The sequence below is a fragment of the Peromyscus maniculatus genome, chromosome 5, assembly GCF_049852395.1.
Source record: "Peromyscus maniculatus bairdii isolate BWxNUB_F1_BW_parent chromosome 5, HU_Pman_BW_mat_3.1, whole genome shotgun sequence".
Lineage (NCBI taxonomy): Eukaryota > Metazoa > Chordata > Mammalia > Rodentia > Cricetidae > Peromyscus > Peromyscus maniculatus.
In genome coordinates, this window is record NC_134856.1 from 75,240,972 (window position 1) to 75,259,204 (window position 18,233).

Consider the following 18,233-nt stretch of genomic DNA (forward strand, 5'->3'; position numbering starts at 1 on the left):
GTGATTTATCAGAACAATGGAAGCCTTAACTAAGATGGCAGTATTTAATGTAATGTTATAGACAGTTTGTGATAAGATGCCTACACACCTGGGAATGGGCCATGGCAGAAGACCAAAGGGATCTTAAAACAAAACCTGTTGGTTTCCATTTCTATATGAACATATCAAACATACTTTCCAATCATTGTGCACTATACTTTGCTGAGTCATGGAGTCTGAATTGCTAATGGGTGATATAGCTGCTGCTGGCAGCATTTGTAAATTTTAACATCATCCCAATAGAACAACTCCTTGAGAACTCCTTGTTGGTAAGCAACAGAAGGTAAGAGTGTCCAGAACACTTGTATCTTTAACACTAACAGCTAACTTTACCACTCAAAGTATGGCCTGTGTCCTGGCTTCAGCTGAACCTCTTGGAGACTTTTTTAAAATGCAGTGGATCAAGTCCAGCCTAGTGCCAAGAAATCATAATGGACACTGACCCCAATACCAAGGTACTCCCTCAGTATGTCTAAGTTTCAGAAACACTGGCCTACCTCACAATTGATTTCTCAGTCACTTTGAGTCATGAAACTGCATTTCTCTGATTCCTGGGCCTTATTAGTTTTATTTATTGCTCTGTGGATATATCACTTCCTGGCAATCAAGGATCTGTGAGGGCACCCAAGGAAATACCTCCTATGGCCACAGAGAAGCCATTTGGCCATGACTGAGCCTCTCACATCAACACTTCCAACAGTCTATATTCTGAAGAATTTCCCTGACTATGAGGAAACAAAATGATTCCTCAATCTGCTTGCCAAATGGCATAGCATCTGCTTCATGAAACTGCTGAGGGTGAGAGGCAAGGGTAATAGAGGGTAGGGGATGGGGGATGAGAATATAAGGGAACAGGATGGTCGAGCTGGAACAGAGATGGAGTGGGAGAGCAAAGAAAGAGATACCATGATAGAGGGAGAAATCATGGAGAAAGGAAGAAATTTGGTGCCAAGGAAGTTCCCAGGAATCCACAAGGATGATTTCCAGCTTAGACTTCTAGCAATAGTAGAAAGGATGCCTGAACTGGCTTACCCTAGTAATCAGATCAGTGAATACCCTAACTGGCATCATAGAACCTTCACCCAGTAACTGATGGAAGCAGATACAGTGATCCACAGCCAAGCACTAACCTGAGCTCCAGGAATCCAGTTGAAGCGAGAGAAGAGGGATTCTTTTAGCAAGGGTCATTAAGATCATGATGGGGAAACCTACAGATAAAACTAAACCAAGCTAGTGGGAACTCATGAACTTTAGACCAACAGCTGTGGCGCCCTCATGGGACTGGACTAGGACTTCTGTATAGGGGAGACAGTTGTGTAACTTGGTCTGCTTAGGAGGCCCCATGGCAGTAGGATCCAGATCCATCCCTAGTGCATGAGATGGCTTTTTGGGGCCCATTACCTATGGTGGGACACCTTGCACAGCCTTGATGCAGGGGGAGGGGCTTGGACCTGCCTCAACTGAAAATACCAGGCTTTGCTGACTCCCCATGGGAGGCTTTACCTTTTTGGAAGAGGGGATGGGGGATGGGTTGGGGCAGAATCACTAGGGGAGACAGGAAGAGGAATGAGAGGGGGATCTGTGGTTGGTATGTAAAATTAAAATTTTCTTAATAAAAATGAAAAAACTGAGTTATCTCTGAAGAAATGAGTATACTAGAATAGTAAAAGGGGCTGCTCAGTTCAGAAATTATAAGCCTATAATTTTGAAGAAAATAGCACCTAAAATATAAAATTGAAAAAGGATATGCAAACAGACAATGACTGGACCACATATCCCAACCAAATTCTCCAGTCCAAGAAGGAAAGTAATTGCCTTGACCTTAGCCAGCTAGCATGCATGGTCAGAAAAAGACATAGAGCTGAGAGGTTCTCTACATTTTGTCTCTGTCTTCAACAATACACCAACCATGGAAATGCTAATTATATTCAACTATTCACTTAAGATGCTCTTTATAATTAGTGTCTCAGCCTCCCAGCCATCAGCCTCCACTCACATAGTACCTGAAGTCTTCTCTTTCTTCACTAAACATATTCCCATTCCCATTCTTAACAAAGATAAGAAATAAGGACTGGCTCTGTGAATACAGCAAACCAAACCAATAGCCTCTGTTTGCTCTCATCTTCATGGTCTTTGCTTTCCTCCTAAAGATGTTCCGATTTGATTTTGTTAGATTATTTCACAGTCACATTTTTATGTCATATTTTATTTTTATGACTTGTAATTTTAAGAGTCATGAAACTCCAACGTCTCCTGTGAGGTCTTGAAGCAACCCTGAAATCTGCTTCCAAAATACCCTGCAAAGTCACACTTACTCAGCTGCTCTCCAGCACCCTTCTCCTCCTTTCATGGCTTCAACTACAACAGGTAATGAATTAAAGCCATAGAGTGATTAATCAGCCCAATTTTTCCAAAAATGTACCTTTATCAGCAATGAAAGTCCTACATTCCATGAAACTCTCTAGCCAGAGGCAAAGCTGGACAGTTAGTTAACCCTGCAAGACTCTAATTTGCAATGCCATTCCAAAACTCATCCCCTGTAGATGTGGTTTCTTTTAGAAGGAATACTTGTCTTACTTCTAAATGACAGTTTATCAACCAGGTGAACTCTTCATAACTTTCCAAGACCTTGTCTAAACAGCCATTCCTCTGTTAGCATTCTGATCTGTTAGCCCCCCAAGAATCCATCACACCCTACTGCAAGACACACTGAAGTGTACTTTTTCATAGATGTCACCTAGTGTAGACATGATCTGGTCATGGTGGTCTGACCCTCTAGACAGTGGATTCCCCGAGAGCTAGTGCTGTGATCTTCCGTTACTATCACTACTGCTTGGGGCCATGTTTGTCTGTTTCATGAATAATAGACTGATGACTTAGCTAGTATATTTATCAACCAGTTGAACTTTTCTTTAAAATGTTCTAAAAGGCACAAAGTAAGATGAAGAGACAGGATATGGACAGTAGAAAGTAGGCATCTTATAAGGAAATAATGAACAATTAAGTAAAATTGACTACCCAGGATATCTATTTACCTCGATCTGGGTGGCATTGTCCTGCCCATCATCCAGTAGCAGGTCAGTGAAGCCTCTGGGCTCTGGTGAGTCTTGGCCCATGCTGGCTCTGTTCGTGTCCACTGCCTTAAAAGGGTCCAAATTTCTTTTCCACCTGTGGCTGTATGTTTGTGAATCCACATCCACCCCATCTTCTCTTTGAGGAAAAGCCTTTGAAACATCATACTTCCAATCTGAAAGAGAAACAAGTATGTTAGCTCTAGGTGTGACTCATATACATAATACCTATTAGAGTAGAAAAATGTACTTCTGTTGGTCATTAGCACAGGAAAGGAACTAGTTATAATAAAACCAAATTGTCATATCACACTTGATGTGGAAATCTGAGTGTTGTGCCTTAAACAGGAAATGTGTCCACAGACGTATAGGATGCTTGGTGCACAGACAGTTGGCCCTAGAATAGAGAAAGTCTTGATAGAGGAAGGAGGTGATTTAGTGTGTTTTTGAAAGTCACACTTTATCCCCAGTTCCATTCTTGCTCTTTCTGCTTCCTGTCTACCATGAGATGAACAGCCTCTTACCAACATGCCTCCATCACCACGATGCTGTATTCAAGTGCATGGGGAAACTTGTATGGGGAACCTTTGAACCACGACTCAAACAAGGTAATCTTTCTTTTTCCCCCAGCTATTTGATTCCAAGTGACATACAATATACTGGGTACAGTAAAACTGCATGGTACACCATAAAATGAATCAATGATTCCTGTGGTGATCTCTAAGGAACACTCAAACACACAGCTCTCTATGAATGCATTTATCATCCCTCTGCACACACACATACACACACACACACACACACAGAGAGAGAGAGAGAGAGAGAGAGAGTGAGAGAGAGACAGAGACAGAGACAGAGACAGAGACACAGAGACACAGACAGACAGACAGACAGACAGAGACACACACAGAGAGAAAGCCGTTCTGAGAAAGCAAGTTAGAATCCTAAACTAAATAATGAAAGACAGGCATCTTCAGCTCATTGAAAAATAAATGACATGATGAATGTGTGAGTTTATGCTGCTTTTACATGAGTTATACCAGGCTGCAAAGGGACAATGATATGCTACAATGGGTTAAACCATGGTGGAATTTTCTTCCTGTAAATGTGCTAACCTATCTTGTAGTTTACAAGCCAGACTTGGTTCATTGCCTGACTCATTTGATAAGCAACACTCTCAGGAGGCATCACAAATGTGCTTGCTCATTTGCACTGTCCTCACCTTGGGAACTTGTCAGGGTGGTAAAGGATGACATTGACAGGCACTTACAGAAATGGATGGGACAGCAAGGAGATCAAATCACAAAGGTATTTTAAAGCCATCTGCAAGGACTGGCTCTGCTGACCCAGCTCCTCCTGCCACTACAGGAGGGAATATTAGATTTAATCATGACTCCTAGTCTTTCATTTCAGTAGGTCAGTAGGGGATGGAACACCGCGAGGATTGAAAATTCAGTTTTCAAGCAAGAGGAACAGCCTTCTACCCAAGCATTACCAAAAGACAGGAATTGGTAGCCTTTATAACTGTCCTGATATGGGTTCACAAAGGGCAAAGAGAACACTGATTTAATCATGGATGTGATGTTCCCCTCAATATGAGAACATTTTGTGAAATCTAAAGGTGTTTAATGCAGAGTATCATTGAACTTAATGCAGAATCAGCAACTCCTAACTTCAAAGCCTATAGGCCACCACTATTTTTCAGCAACCACAGAGGCTAGACATGCCTTGTTTTCAACTCAGAAAGTTTCTGAAATTCCTTCTGAACAAGACAGGGCAATCTAGGTTCACCAAGACCTAAAAGATATTTTAAAGTCTGATGTGTTGATAGATGGAGTCTTAAGAGAAGTTTTACCTTGCAATAATAGCATCTCCATTGAGCCCTATGAGGAACCATGGGTACCAAATTCACCAAATTCCCACCAGGAGAAATCGGGGAGCCAGTCAAAGGAAGAGCTGTGCTCCTCTCAGTGAACTGCACACCAGAATGGACCCATATGCTTTGTAAATGGTTGGGCAGCACCTCCCAGTCACTCTGCATGCACCGGATGTTCAATACGAACATCTAATTAGCACCATCAACTTCATTGTGGAAAGTATTTATTTGCAGCAGTCTGCCTCTGCCTGACATTTAACAAGACTTCAGTGTGCACTGACTGACTGACTGAGTGAAAGAACATATTACAGGCATTCTCTTTGGCACAAGAGTTATTGGCCCAGGAAGAAATAAGTAAGATACCAAGGCTAAAATGCTTTCTGATCTGCTGGCTAATTAAGGGTCCGGGGGAATTTATAAAATTCTCTAGGTTTTTGTTACCCTGTATTTTAAGTCACATTGGACATAGCTTACATGAAAAGGCAAACATCTTTTCTTCAGTCTGTGTCTGGCTCTAAGAACTATGACACTCGGCAAAGCTACACAAAGCAATTTGTTTTCCTCAATTGTATATCCAGCCTCATTATCAAAAATATACGAGGCAGCTTACAAGGAAGTTAAGCAATAAAATTTTCTAACAACCACATAAGACCTTCTGGGACATCTCTTAGGTTAACCTCAGAGATGCCCATCTGCCTTACAGGTAGGGTGGTGAGTCTTAGTGAGTTATGAGAGCAGCAAGCTGTGCCAAGTCTGTCCCAGCCCTTCACTCTTCTTTCTCTCCCTCCCTTCTCTTGCCCTTCATCCATTTCCTTCTCTTCCCTCTCCTTCCTTTTCGATTCTTTTCATTTTTATTTTATCTGATAAAGTTTTGCCATGAGGTACAGTCTGGTCTGCGGTTCTACCATCCCCTGCCTCAGCTTCCCTAATGTCTGGGAATAGAGTTGCATGTCAGTTTGTTAAACAGGTTGGGTTTGCTTCTCTGACATGAAGGTTACCAGTTCTTTCCTGGTATGTCTCAGCATAGCACAACTCTTCCCATGGCCCTCCTCAGGCCCACTAGCCTCACTCTGGGACCCAGAATCCAGACATGATGAAGCAGACAAAATGATTATCAGTGGAAGAGGCTCTTTCATTGATTCTATTTCACACCCCTCTCAAATCTCCTTTATCGTTCCCTTCAGCCCCTTTACTCTAAAGAATTCAAATGCAAAGGAACTTCAGATCCCAGGAAAGAAAATGCCCATATTTCTCAGTTATGTTGAAAACTGGTTAATGTGTTGAGCATTTCTTTAGCACTCACATTCACTCCTTTGCAGGATTTGAGGGGGCAGTAGAAAGAGCAGAGAGGTTCTCTGGTAAAACATGCTTCTTGGATCACTTCTGAAGTCAGGGCTCCTGACAGTCTTGGCTTCCTTTTTATTCTCATTGCTTAGTAATATTTTGTTTAGTAATATTTTCTGATTCAAAAAATAATTTGCTAGTCATACTTTAAAATAGCTCACTTTTAATGTCACAGATTCATTGTGTATATTAGTTGGGTTGAGTGTGATATGTCACCCAGTGCTACAGCATGCAGAGGCCCCATTGTACAGCCATAGTGACCAATCTACAGCCACACAGCACTGTGCTGCTGACCGCCTGCTCTTACTAGAATCCATTTCTGCAAACTGAGAAAGCCAATTCTTTGCTCACTCTAATTGGATTTACAAAAAGTAAACAGACCCTGAGGAAGGCCTGAGAAGTTTCCTAATGCAAAAATTTGTGAGTTTAGGGTCCGGACTTGCAAAAACCTGTTGGGTTGCTTTTTTTTTTTTTTTTTTTTTTTACTGAATTCCATTTTCTCTGATAACATTATAAATAAGCAAGGATTCTCAATCATGCATATAGAATGCCTCACTCTAGGTCCATAATTCAGCTTGTAGATGACTCAAGATGGAAGCATGAAATGGGCTTAGCTGCTGATCTTATTTTGGAATGTATTTTAGAGAATATAACATAAATCACAAAGGACGCTTTAGAGAAATGAAGGAAGGAAAACTGGAAAAGTTACAGTTGGGTTATCTATATTATAATTACTTATCTGCATTTCATGGGCTTTCAAAATGCATACAAACATCTTAAATTATTCTTTAAATTGACAACCAAACAAGGTATTCAGAGACAAGACAGAGGGAACTATGGGACATAATGTTTTCCTTCCAAGCTTCGGTAAAAACACATGCAATAAGACAGACCTCTCAACACTCTACTCAACAGATAGTCTGTGGTCTGTATACTGCATGCTACTTAAGCCACCCATGGAAAATCTTAAAAGAGAATTTTGTCCAACATTCCATGCTACTGTAATTACTCAGTTCCTGGAAACATTAATTCTATTTAATGACTTCCACTTGGATATAATGGGAGAAAGTTTTACATATGAGTATTTCTCAACTGCTACATACAATAAGTAAATTGATATTAGTACATCTTTAGGTAGTTTATTAGATTGAAGTAGTAGATACAGTGCTATTTGGGAAGGTATTTCATTGTATTTCCAATAAGACATCATCATGAAGCCTCACAATGACTAGTTAACCTGAAAGAACCAAAAAAAAAAATCTCAAAGCATCCTTACAGTGTTCTGTATAATCTCTGTAAAAGTCCCTTCTATGCCCTTGGGATGGCCCATCTCTATTGTCAAATTCATGTCACTTGGGATCACTTTGGAAACATCTTTGATATGCTTGTGAGGGGTTATCCAAACTTAATTGATGAGGCTGGAAGACTTTATCAATGTGGGTGGGATTATCCCATGGGCTGGGGCCTCAGACTGATTAAAGGGGGGAAAACAAGCTGAGCACCAGGATTCATTACCGTCTGCTTCTGCACAGAGGGCACAATGTGACCAACTGTCCCCTGATTCTGCCACCATAACTTCCTCATCGTGATGGACTGAACCCCTGGAAATACAAAGGGAGATAAACTCTTCTTTCTTCTTTAAGTTGCATCTACTGTATACTCTTTAATTTTAACAAGACAAGTATTTAACAAAACTGTCTAATATCAGGAAGTAAATAAAGCAACAGGGAAGAAAGTTGTACTGGGCTAGATATATCTTTCTTATGTCACATCCTAATGATTTTATTTCAACATCCTACAAGTTACTGACAGTTGTGTATTTACAACATTTTAACCCCTTTCAGTAACTACTGTACACAAATGATAATCATAATACATACATGCCAAACCACCAGAAAGTAACTATACACATGGACATGAACTGTACAAAGTTAGGATTCATCACGACTGTATCTATTAACATGTTCTCATTCTATGCTATGTGTGTAAAGGTGTGCACATGCTTGTATGTGCATACCTGAATGTGGGAAGGTGTGTGTACTTGTGTGTGGGTGTGGGTGTGGGAGTAGAGGCCAGAGGCTGACACTATCTTTCTCATTTGCTCTTCAACTTATTTTTGAGGCAGATTCTCTCACTGTACCTGAGCTCACAGATTTGGCTAGACTGATTGGCCAGCAAGCCCTAAAAATCCTCCGAGCCACATCTCCATGGTACTGGGATTGCAGATGTGAGCCGCTGCATGCTCACTGAAATCAGCTGTCACACTTATGTAGCAAGGAATTTACTGACTGATTTGGCTATTTCTGCAACTCAATTCTGCACTTTATAACCAAACTATCACTGTGAATTCTCTGCAGAAACATTCAGACTTTTTGCAGGAAGCATATTTGCTAACTGGAATTACCTGAGAAAAAATCGAGATACTTGGCTAAGGCAGATTGCCATGTTACTTTGAATCTCAATTTATTTCAGAGCTGAATAGGAAAATTCTATTAAATTAATTATATCCTTGGTTATGTCAATAGTGAACTCACTACTACAGTTGATTTGGAGGTTTTGGCTGATGGTATTATTCAGCAAGGTAGCTACAGAAGATCAAGTTTACAGCAAGTTTTATCTAGGTAGATTAAGGGTTTAAAGTGGGATCGAGCAGTCATATTTTATTTAAAGTCCTCAGGAGGGACATTCAGCCTCTGGATGTGCTAATGGCTCCTTACTAACAACTCAAATATGAAATACCCCAGGCTCTTGGCATTTCTCCTTCAATTCTTTCAACATCAATGTGTTCTGTTCCCACTACTGAGAATTTCTCAATAACCTCTTTATCAACAATACACACCTTCCATTAATGACAATCAAACCCAACACCAAATCTTCATGAAATCTTATATGCTTCCCTAAAATTCCAGCTCAATAATTCTCCTTATAAATGGACTGAATTTTTCTGTGTAGTATAATCAGTGTTCAAAGGTGACTCCTTAAAAACTTCTATTATGCCTCTACTTGAGTATGGCATTGTTTAGAAAGTTGTTAATACAGCCAGCCTGGTACTTGCCCTCTTCAGAGAGGTCTTAAGCATGCTAGGCCCTTGGCTATTCTCTGAAAACTTTATGTGGGGAAAACATTCCCAATAAGTCCCTGGCAGAGTGTACCAATGTGCCTAAATTACTTAGATAAATTATTTATGTTCATCACCTGCCTTCCTGTTGGGCATTTTTGATTAGGGTATATGCTAGTCAAATAGTAGCTATAGGAGCAGATTAAAGAAACCTTAAGAACTACTATTGTCATAATTTGTCTGTGAAATGTTTCCAGAGGCTACTGTATTAAAAGCTTAGTCCCTAATGTCAGCAATGTTCAAAGGTGACTGAATCAGGAGACTCTGACCTCATTGGCAGATTAGACTATCAATGAATTTATAATTGAATTGAGTATGAAAAAGTGGTAGAAATGGTAGGGGATAGACTCTAATTGGACGAAATAAGTCACTAGGAGCATACCCTGGAGGATATAATTTGCCTCTGAAAGCTTATAATCCCCCCTCCCCAACTCCCTCTCCCTTCTCGTTCTTCCCTTTCTCCCTTTCCTCCTCCTTTCTCCTCTTTCTGATTCTAGACAACGTGAGGTGAACAGTTTTGCCCTACTATACTCTCTACTGTGGTATTTTGAATGGCCACAGGTCCAGAAACAATGGAGCCATACAATCATAGACTATGTAACCTTTGAAATCATGAGTTAACATAAATATTCATCCATTTATAACTCTTTCTCTGTGTTTTTGTCATTCAGGTGGAAAGATGACTAACTCAGGGGGATTATGAATGACCTCCTTTGATAGAAAACATCTCACATATCTTCACACCACAGATGTATTAGTAGAAAAATGAAGCAGCACTTGTTAATCACGGTTTTTCCAGATATTACTCTATGTCCCTTCCTTTTGTTGATTTTGCTTTGTAGCTTTCTACTGTAAAAGGAAATTAACAAAATAGGAATTAATACAGTAAATTCCCAAACCTGGAACGGTCTTCGGGACACATGACATAGACAGTTTAAAAATAGTGACTCTACTTTATACAGTGTGGGCTTTGTGTGTGTGTGTGTGTGTGTGTGTGTCTGTGTGTGTGTGTGTGTGTGTATCTTGTGACTGTACTGCTAGTACAGGCATGGACACTGGCATTTATTGACTATACATGCTTATGAACAGCAAATTAATAAATACTTTTTTGTGTAGCTTATTTCTCACCTGGGGCAGTGTTCTTAAATTTTATGTATTTCATAAGTTTGCCCTTTGCCCAACTTCTTTAGTTTTTATCTATATTTGTGCAGCATCTGATGAAGGGCATAAGAATAAATAATGACAAAAGAATCTGCAAAGGCATCCTTTTTAGATTATATGGACTTTGATACAAAGTCAGGTTACTTTCAAGTTCAGGAAATTCCATAATACTGTGCCTACACAGCAGACCTCTATGATTGACAGACACAGTAAACATGACATGTCATTGAGGAAGGTGCACATGACCTCTCGAGATTCAGAAATAATGAAGCAGATAAAGAGAGAACAGGTTTAAGGTAGAAGTGGAAAGTAAGTAGAGGAATGCTTCAGATACTAAGTTCAATCTGAGAAAGGAGCGAATGAGAACCCAAAAAACCTGTGGACAAGAGCAAGGTCTCTATATTCTGCCTCTACCTTTCTCCTCCTGAAGCCCATTGCCAGATTCCTTTTGAATGAAGAATATTTGGAACTTAAGGACACTATGAAAAATGAATTGGATTAGAAAAATTTAATCATCATGAAATTGATCCAAAATACACACTGAATATGTACAATGAACACTTTGGATATTTTATTATTTTACTGTGAAATAAAATGATTAATAGACATGCCAATTTTATAGATACAGAAGGCAAATTATACAATGGGCAATAAGCCATCATTAATAAGACTAAAGACAACTTTATGTGTGGGTGAGGTGGTCCACATTGTAATACCAACACTTAGCAAGGTAAAAAAGAGGACAGTAAGTTTGTAGGTGACTTGAACCACATGGTGAATTTCAAGCTAACCTGAGTTACAAGAACTTGTCTTAAGAAAAAAAAAAAAAAAGAAGACAAAAAACCCTCACAACTTTAGGACATTTTATTGAAGTGTAATATATAGAGTAATTCTACACTCATGGTTATGAACTAAGAAGTTTCATGCATTGCTTCCAACAACTTACAGTTAGTAATAAAATAATATAATGTACTGTTATCCCATTTTACATATGAACACATTGATTATGCATGAACAGGTATGTGTTGTACCAGGGGAATCATCAAAGATGGGTCTAGAGGCTTTGCTGTCTAACCTGCCTTTGAGTAAACTTTCTTTTTTTTTTTTTTAATTTTAACATTGTTTTAATCAAGTAATGTAGCTGTTTGAAACAGGAAACTTTTTAAGACACCTTAATAGAGCAATGAACGATTGATTACTCTTAAACCCCAGATTGTGTGAATTTGAACCCCATTGGTTTGGCACCAGTCAGAACAGTGGCTGAAGCCCAAGCCCCTTCCTCAGTATTTAAGACCCAACTGTGACTGCTCTAAGACAAAATCTTACCAGCCTGAGGTTGAATATGCTGATCTACTTGAGAATCTCATGATGACAAATGGATGGTCGGGCCATGCAACAAAGAACCTGAAACCTACGAAATGAGTTTGCAATACCTCTTCTTTGGTGTGACACTGCATATCCCCTTGTTACCATTCCAGGTATATGGCTCCCATTCCATGCTCAGCAGACTCAAGGTATTAATTTTACCAAAAATTTGTATCATTTCAATGCAAAAAATTTACATATTTATTAAAGTTTTATAATGTGAGATGGATGACATAGAAGGTAAGATCTAAACAATGTTATGAGCTAGTATGCCACACAAATTAACCATCTGGGTTCTTAACTCCCAGAATGCACTTTTGTGGGGAAAGGAGTATATATGATAACAAGTTTTTAATGTTGAAGACGAGTATGCAAATATAATCAGGAACCCAGATGGAGTCTACACCAGCTAATGGGTAAGGAATTCACTTGTGTCTGAAGTTCAAGGCTCTGAATGGGCTGGTCAGGCCCTAGCAACTGCACCCACCCAGTGGCCATCACCAGACTTCTCAGGTGCCCAACTATATTCAATGTGAAGTAAAAAACATCCCAAGTCTTACACCAAAATACAGGCTCTGACTCAGAAGTATGATTTTAACTTTCTCTTTAAATAAGACAATTGGGGGGAAGGGGATCAAGCTTGAAACACAATAACACTTATTTTGGCAAGATAGCAACCAAAATCTAAAGTACAAGCTATTATATCCAAATTAAAAGGCATTGAAGAATAAACCATAATATTGGGGAGTGGGGTGGGGAGAACACATCAAACACAAGATACAGTATGTCTAAACATCTTGAAATTATAATTTAAGGGTAAAAGCTGAACAATTATGCTGTTTTAGCTAGGAATTAAGTGCACCTTTTCCTGTTTCTCCCAAATAGAAGAGTTTACGATTTAATCACACCTCAAAGCTTTTTCTCTCATTACAAAGCAACCACTAAATACACACAAAATACTTATTTGTTAATTATTTCCCTGGCTCATAAATGTGCAAAGCACATGACTCCAAAGACTACAATTTGGGGTGAGTGTACACAAACTGAAAAACCACAACTCCAAATTTCAAAACTTGCTCTTAAAACCATAGGACAAACAGGTTATTTTTACTTCTCATGAAGATGTCACACTGTTATTTATTCACTAGTCTCCCTTAGAATGATAAAAATTATCAGTTGCCAATCTGAACAGATGAGGACTGGAGATACAACTTTTAAAATATCCCATTTCTTAATGGCTGAGTAAGGTCATTACAATGGTTTGCATTCTATAAGTTTCAGCACCTGCAATCTACCAGGCTCAAGGACCTTAAGTTAAATGGTATAACATCCTATAAGTAACCAATTACTTCAGTATAAGCCATTCAGAGCCCAAAGTCTGAAGAATGACCAAAATCAAATCTTTATTTTTTAGTAACTGTATAAATGTGATCCAAATGTGTCCACCACTAGTTTTTCCAAAAGAAACATGCTATAAATAAGCAAACTACAACTGCTCACTGATAAGTATGGACTCCCTAGATGTCTCATTGGGCTTAATTATAGACCACTCACAGTAATAGCTTTTTAGTATCAAGTGTAGCATGATGTTAAGCCATTTGAGCTTTTGCACATACATGTTGCACTTCTGGCTGATAATGGAGAAAAATTTGCAGCTTTACACTGTTAAGCTAAGTTGCATCCATCCTTTTAAATGGCATCAATATCAATGTCATCATCCTTGTTGTCAGACTTCACAGTTTCAACTTTTGGTACACTGTCAGTCTTCGAATATACCACCTCAATATTTTCATCTTCATCTTCTTCTTCACCACCAGAAGATTCTTCCTCTGCTTCCTTCAACCATTTAATAAATGGCTCTGCTTTGACACGAATCTCTTTGGCAAGTTCTTTTGAGACATATTTCTTAGAGGCCTTTTCCGACCAGCTGATGATGGTCTGCATCATACATCTCCTTCAAGATATGTGGAATCTTGGAGATCAGCTGAGCTTGATGCATTGCTACCACACATTCCAAACCATGAAGGAGGTATCGCTGAGCCTTTTTGTTGTTATGACAAAATCTTAAGAAATGGCGCCTGTATTTCTTGATCTGCTCTCTTATCTTCTCGTTAAAGAGAACTTCAGTCAAAACAAGAGGACCCATAGCTTTTACATCCAGTCTTTCTGCCTCAGCAACAATTTCTTTATCAGATGAATCAATAATGCCCTCTTCTTTCTTTTTCTTAACAAAATCAAACAGGATGTTAACACGCTCTTCTATAGTTCTTTCCAAATCATCGCTGAGTGTCAGAACTTTTGCATGGTCACTGATTTCATCCATTCTGCGCCTCTGAGCTTCCTCAGTTGTATCCTCCCCCCAATCATCATCCTCCTCTTCTTCCTGCACAGCATGTGGAGGAGGACTAATTTCATTTGGTGGTGGAGGTGGTGGTGTCTCACTGCTGGATACGGAGCCATTTTCCTTGTCCTTGCCCTTTCTATTTTTCTTTTCCTTTTCTTTCTTTCCTGTACCACTGTCACTATTCTCAGGTGGGTTTTTGAGAATGAATGTACAGAGTTTATGATGTGTGTCAAGCATGCCTCGGTACCCACAGGCTTTACAAGAATTACCTATTGTTTGCTTCCTTGGATTGACATGCAGATCTGTTTCAGGATTCTCACACTCAGGACAAAGAACAAATTTTTTAATGAATCCATCCAACATGTCTTGCAGCTTATTCGCCTCATGAGATCCATTGACAATGTAACGGTCATTCTTAACATCAAACTGGGTCTGTGCTCCCAGCTCACAACCAAAATATTTGGTGGGATACGTTGGAGGCCGATTAAGCGCCTTTGCAATGTCAACCATGTTGACTATAACTGTCTTGATTCCATTTCCTTTGCCCTCAACCTTGGCAATCAAACGGGGCATCTTGTAGCGATAGAACTGGTCTGACACGCTGCGGTTGACGTTGACAGACATTTTGGCTTATTAGTGACTTTATCAATAAGATGAACAGATCTTCGATTGCAACTTTTTGGTATCTTCTGTCTGGAGAAGAAGGGATGACATAAACGACTGCAAGAGTTCTCGGTCTCTGACATGAAAAAATTTTCGCCACTGAGGCTGTAAGCTTCTTGCTTGTAGGCTATGTTTCCCCAATACAGGTACCAATGGCTGCGCAACAGCTCGTTTTGGTCAAATAAAGACATAAACCCAACGCGGCTCGCCCGGGACTGGGAGGAAGAGGCGCTGGAAACCGGGTCCGGAGCGGCGGGGCAGGCGGCGAGCTGAGGGGCGGCTGGGCAGGTGCCGCCGCCTAGCAGCGGGAGGGGCTGTCCCAGCGACGTCCGCGTCCACACCAGCAGCGCCGAGCCTGGCGACCTGGCGGGGACAAGGCTGTGAGCCGCAGGCGGCGCCTGCCCCCGCCGGCGGCCCGCGGGGTGGAGGGGCCGAGTAAACTTTCATAGGGTCAAGATAACACTATTTTTATCTCAGCTTAGTGATAGAACACCATAAAATAAAAAGTAGGGAACATATGCTATTGGAATCAGCCAAATAAGGCAAATAACACGTCATATGAATGTAGATGGGGAAGAGAGTCTTCCATTTTGCCAGCTATGTTAATACAAGAGGATGAGCCACTACTACCTTAAAAGTGAGGCAGAAATAGTGTACGTCACCAATAGTATACATAATATAGGTTTAAGGTTCGGGAAGAGATTGAAAGATAATCTCATTGAGAGTTTCCTAATAACTAGCTAATAATGCTGTCCCCTCATTCAAATTAGTAAATTTCAGCATTGACTTTACATTTAAGATAGTTTTTCATCCTATAGTCAAAGTATACTTATTCACTAACTCATGGCATTTGCTAATCTTTCAGTGGAACTGGGCAAATAGACTCATTTCAACATGGGTTACAATCTATAGATAATCTATAAACAGGTAAAAAGTACCTAATTAAATAAAAGATGCTCATGTTTCCACAAGATCCTTGTGTTTTTTCAGGACACATTATATTATAAGCCCCAGAATAGCAAGGCCATTTTTGGTCTATAACCTCAAGCATCAGTAGTATGAGATGATGTGTTCTTACAGTCTTTTTGGTTCCTCCCAATTCTAAAAGTGTAGATGTAACCAACCATCTTATTAAATAAGAAACACAGAACCATGTAAAAGAGAAAGCCAAGAGATCAGAGCTCAGAGCTAAAATCTCACCCTTCCTCCTGCGGCGGTCCTAGCTTCCCGAAAGAGAGCTATTTCCCTGTGTGTAAGTCGTTTCATAGTCATTCTGCCTTCTCATTGGTTGTAAACCCAAACACGTGACTGCCTCGTCACTGTCTATATGTACAGCCCCCCAGGTCTTAAAGGCATATCTCTCCAATGCTGGCTGTATCCCTGAACACACAGAGATCTATGGGATTAAAGGTGTGCGCCACCACCACCACACTCTGTCTATGTCTCTAATAGCTCTGATCCCCGGGGCAACTTTATTTATTAACATACAATCAAAATCACATTTCAGTACAATTAGAATACCCCCACATTTCCCCTTTTCTATTTTAATAAAAAGAGAAACAAAAGCAAAAGGTTATAACTAACATAAGAAAAACTATATACAAAAGTACAATAACTATATACAATATATACAAGTAATAAATACCTAAACGATGTCTAGTCCATTTGTATTTGACAAATCAGAGAAAATAATTCCATTATCTATCCTATTTTGGTAAATCCAAGATGTATCTAATGCACTTTCTATCCTAATTAATTTTCAACTGTAACTAACTAATCTTCAACCATAACTAACTAATCTTCAACTCCCTCAGAGACCCAAGAAGGAAATAATATTAGCTAACAAAAATAAAAACAGGAAGTGCATGTAAGCAACTTCCAAAACATTTGTAAGTTGACAGAAACAGCCAGCTGCCTGGACAGTCACCTGAGTTTTCTCCACAGTGTTGGGGCATCATCTTCAGCCTACAGGCTTAGCATATCTGACAGACTCATTGGGCGCCAGTTCTGCTTTCCAAAAGTGGCCCACTAGGCACTTGCATTCCACGCCCGGCTCCACGTCAGCGAGCCAGGCTTCTTACCCATTTAACCCGGCGTTCGGTTCATCCCGCATAAAAGCCTAATATAAATATCTTGTTAACATATTGTATTAAATTTCGGACCATCTACTAGTCCATATTTTGTTTTCAGGTTTTCAAATTTATTATGAAAAGTAGGTATATATGTATGTATGAATGCATATAACATTCAATGGCTTCATAGCATAATAAAATCTAAAACCATGTGTTACAATACCTTTCCATTTCTGTTCATCATTAGGCATCTTAAACCCCTGTTTCCTGTGCTATGAATGACTGATTTTCAAATGAAGGCTGGGCACTAGAACCAAATCCCAAGGAATGAAAGAAATGACTGCCAGTGAGGAAAACAAAAGATTCTGTAAACAAGGATCAGTCATGGACAATAACACCTCTTGGATAAATGTAAACTTCTGAACCAGAACAGGCCAGATGGAATCTATCGATACAATGGTATCCAGGGTCAGAAATGATGTCTAAATGCTCTGGGCCCAAGTCACAGAGGGACTTCCAGTAAATTCAGGCTGCCAGATGTCTGATCAACTCATTCTCATCTCATGTTGTTATCACAACATACTCTGTGTGTGGAGTTAGAATCCATAATGACTCAGTGTGGAACTCAGGGTTACTCAACCATTGACTACAGATGTTATCGAACACATGCCCTTCTATCTGTAAATTGCATCTGATTAAATCAGGTAAATCATACCATTATCATCCCAAATTTCTACAGGTTAAATATTCTTGATAGATTTTAGTAGATTTATTCACTCTTAATGGTTTCACACCCTCTTGAACTTCCTCTTCAAAGTTCTTTTCAACTTTCTCTTATGGTACTTGATGATTGGTCTCATGCCATCATTTGCCTTAGATGGAGTTTACCAATGGGTAACAGAATTTATGAAGATATAAATTGAGGAAATAGCCGGGCGGTGGTGGCGCACGCCTTTAATCCCAGCACTCGTGAGGCAGAACCAGGTGGATCTCTGTGAGTTCGAGGCCAGCCTGGACTACCAAGTGAGTCCCAGGAAAGGCGCAAAGCTACACAGAGAAACCCTGTCTCGAAAACCAAAAAATAAATAAATAAATAAATTGAGGAAATACACTCACAAATGCAGAACAGAGTAGACAGCAGAAGTCGTCCTCTGATCTAACTGTGAGTGAATTCACCTTG

At 39.8% G+C, this 18,233-nt stretch overlaps 1 protein-coding gene and 1 pseudogene across 2 annotated transcripts in view; both read right to left on the reverse strand.

Moving 5' to 3' along the window:
* Positions 1-18,233, reverse strand: part of Plxdc2 (plexin domain containing 2) — a 403,601-nt gene that overhangs the window by 237,269 nt on the left and 148,099 nt on the right. For both annotated transcript variants that reach the window (XM_076572690.1, XM_076572691.1), the window contains one exon: positions 3,075-3,286. In XM_076572690.1, the coding sequence (XP_076428805.1) occupies positions 3,075-3,286 (212 nt within the window). The remainder of the gene's footprint in view (positions 1-3,074; positions 3,287-18,233) is intronic.
* Positions 13,538-15,075, reverse strand: LOC102905509 (eukaryotic translation initiation factor 5 pseudogene; annotated as a pseudogene).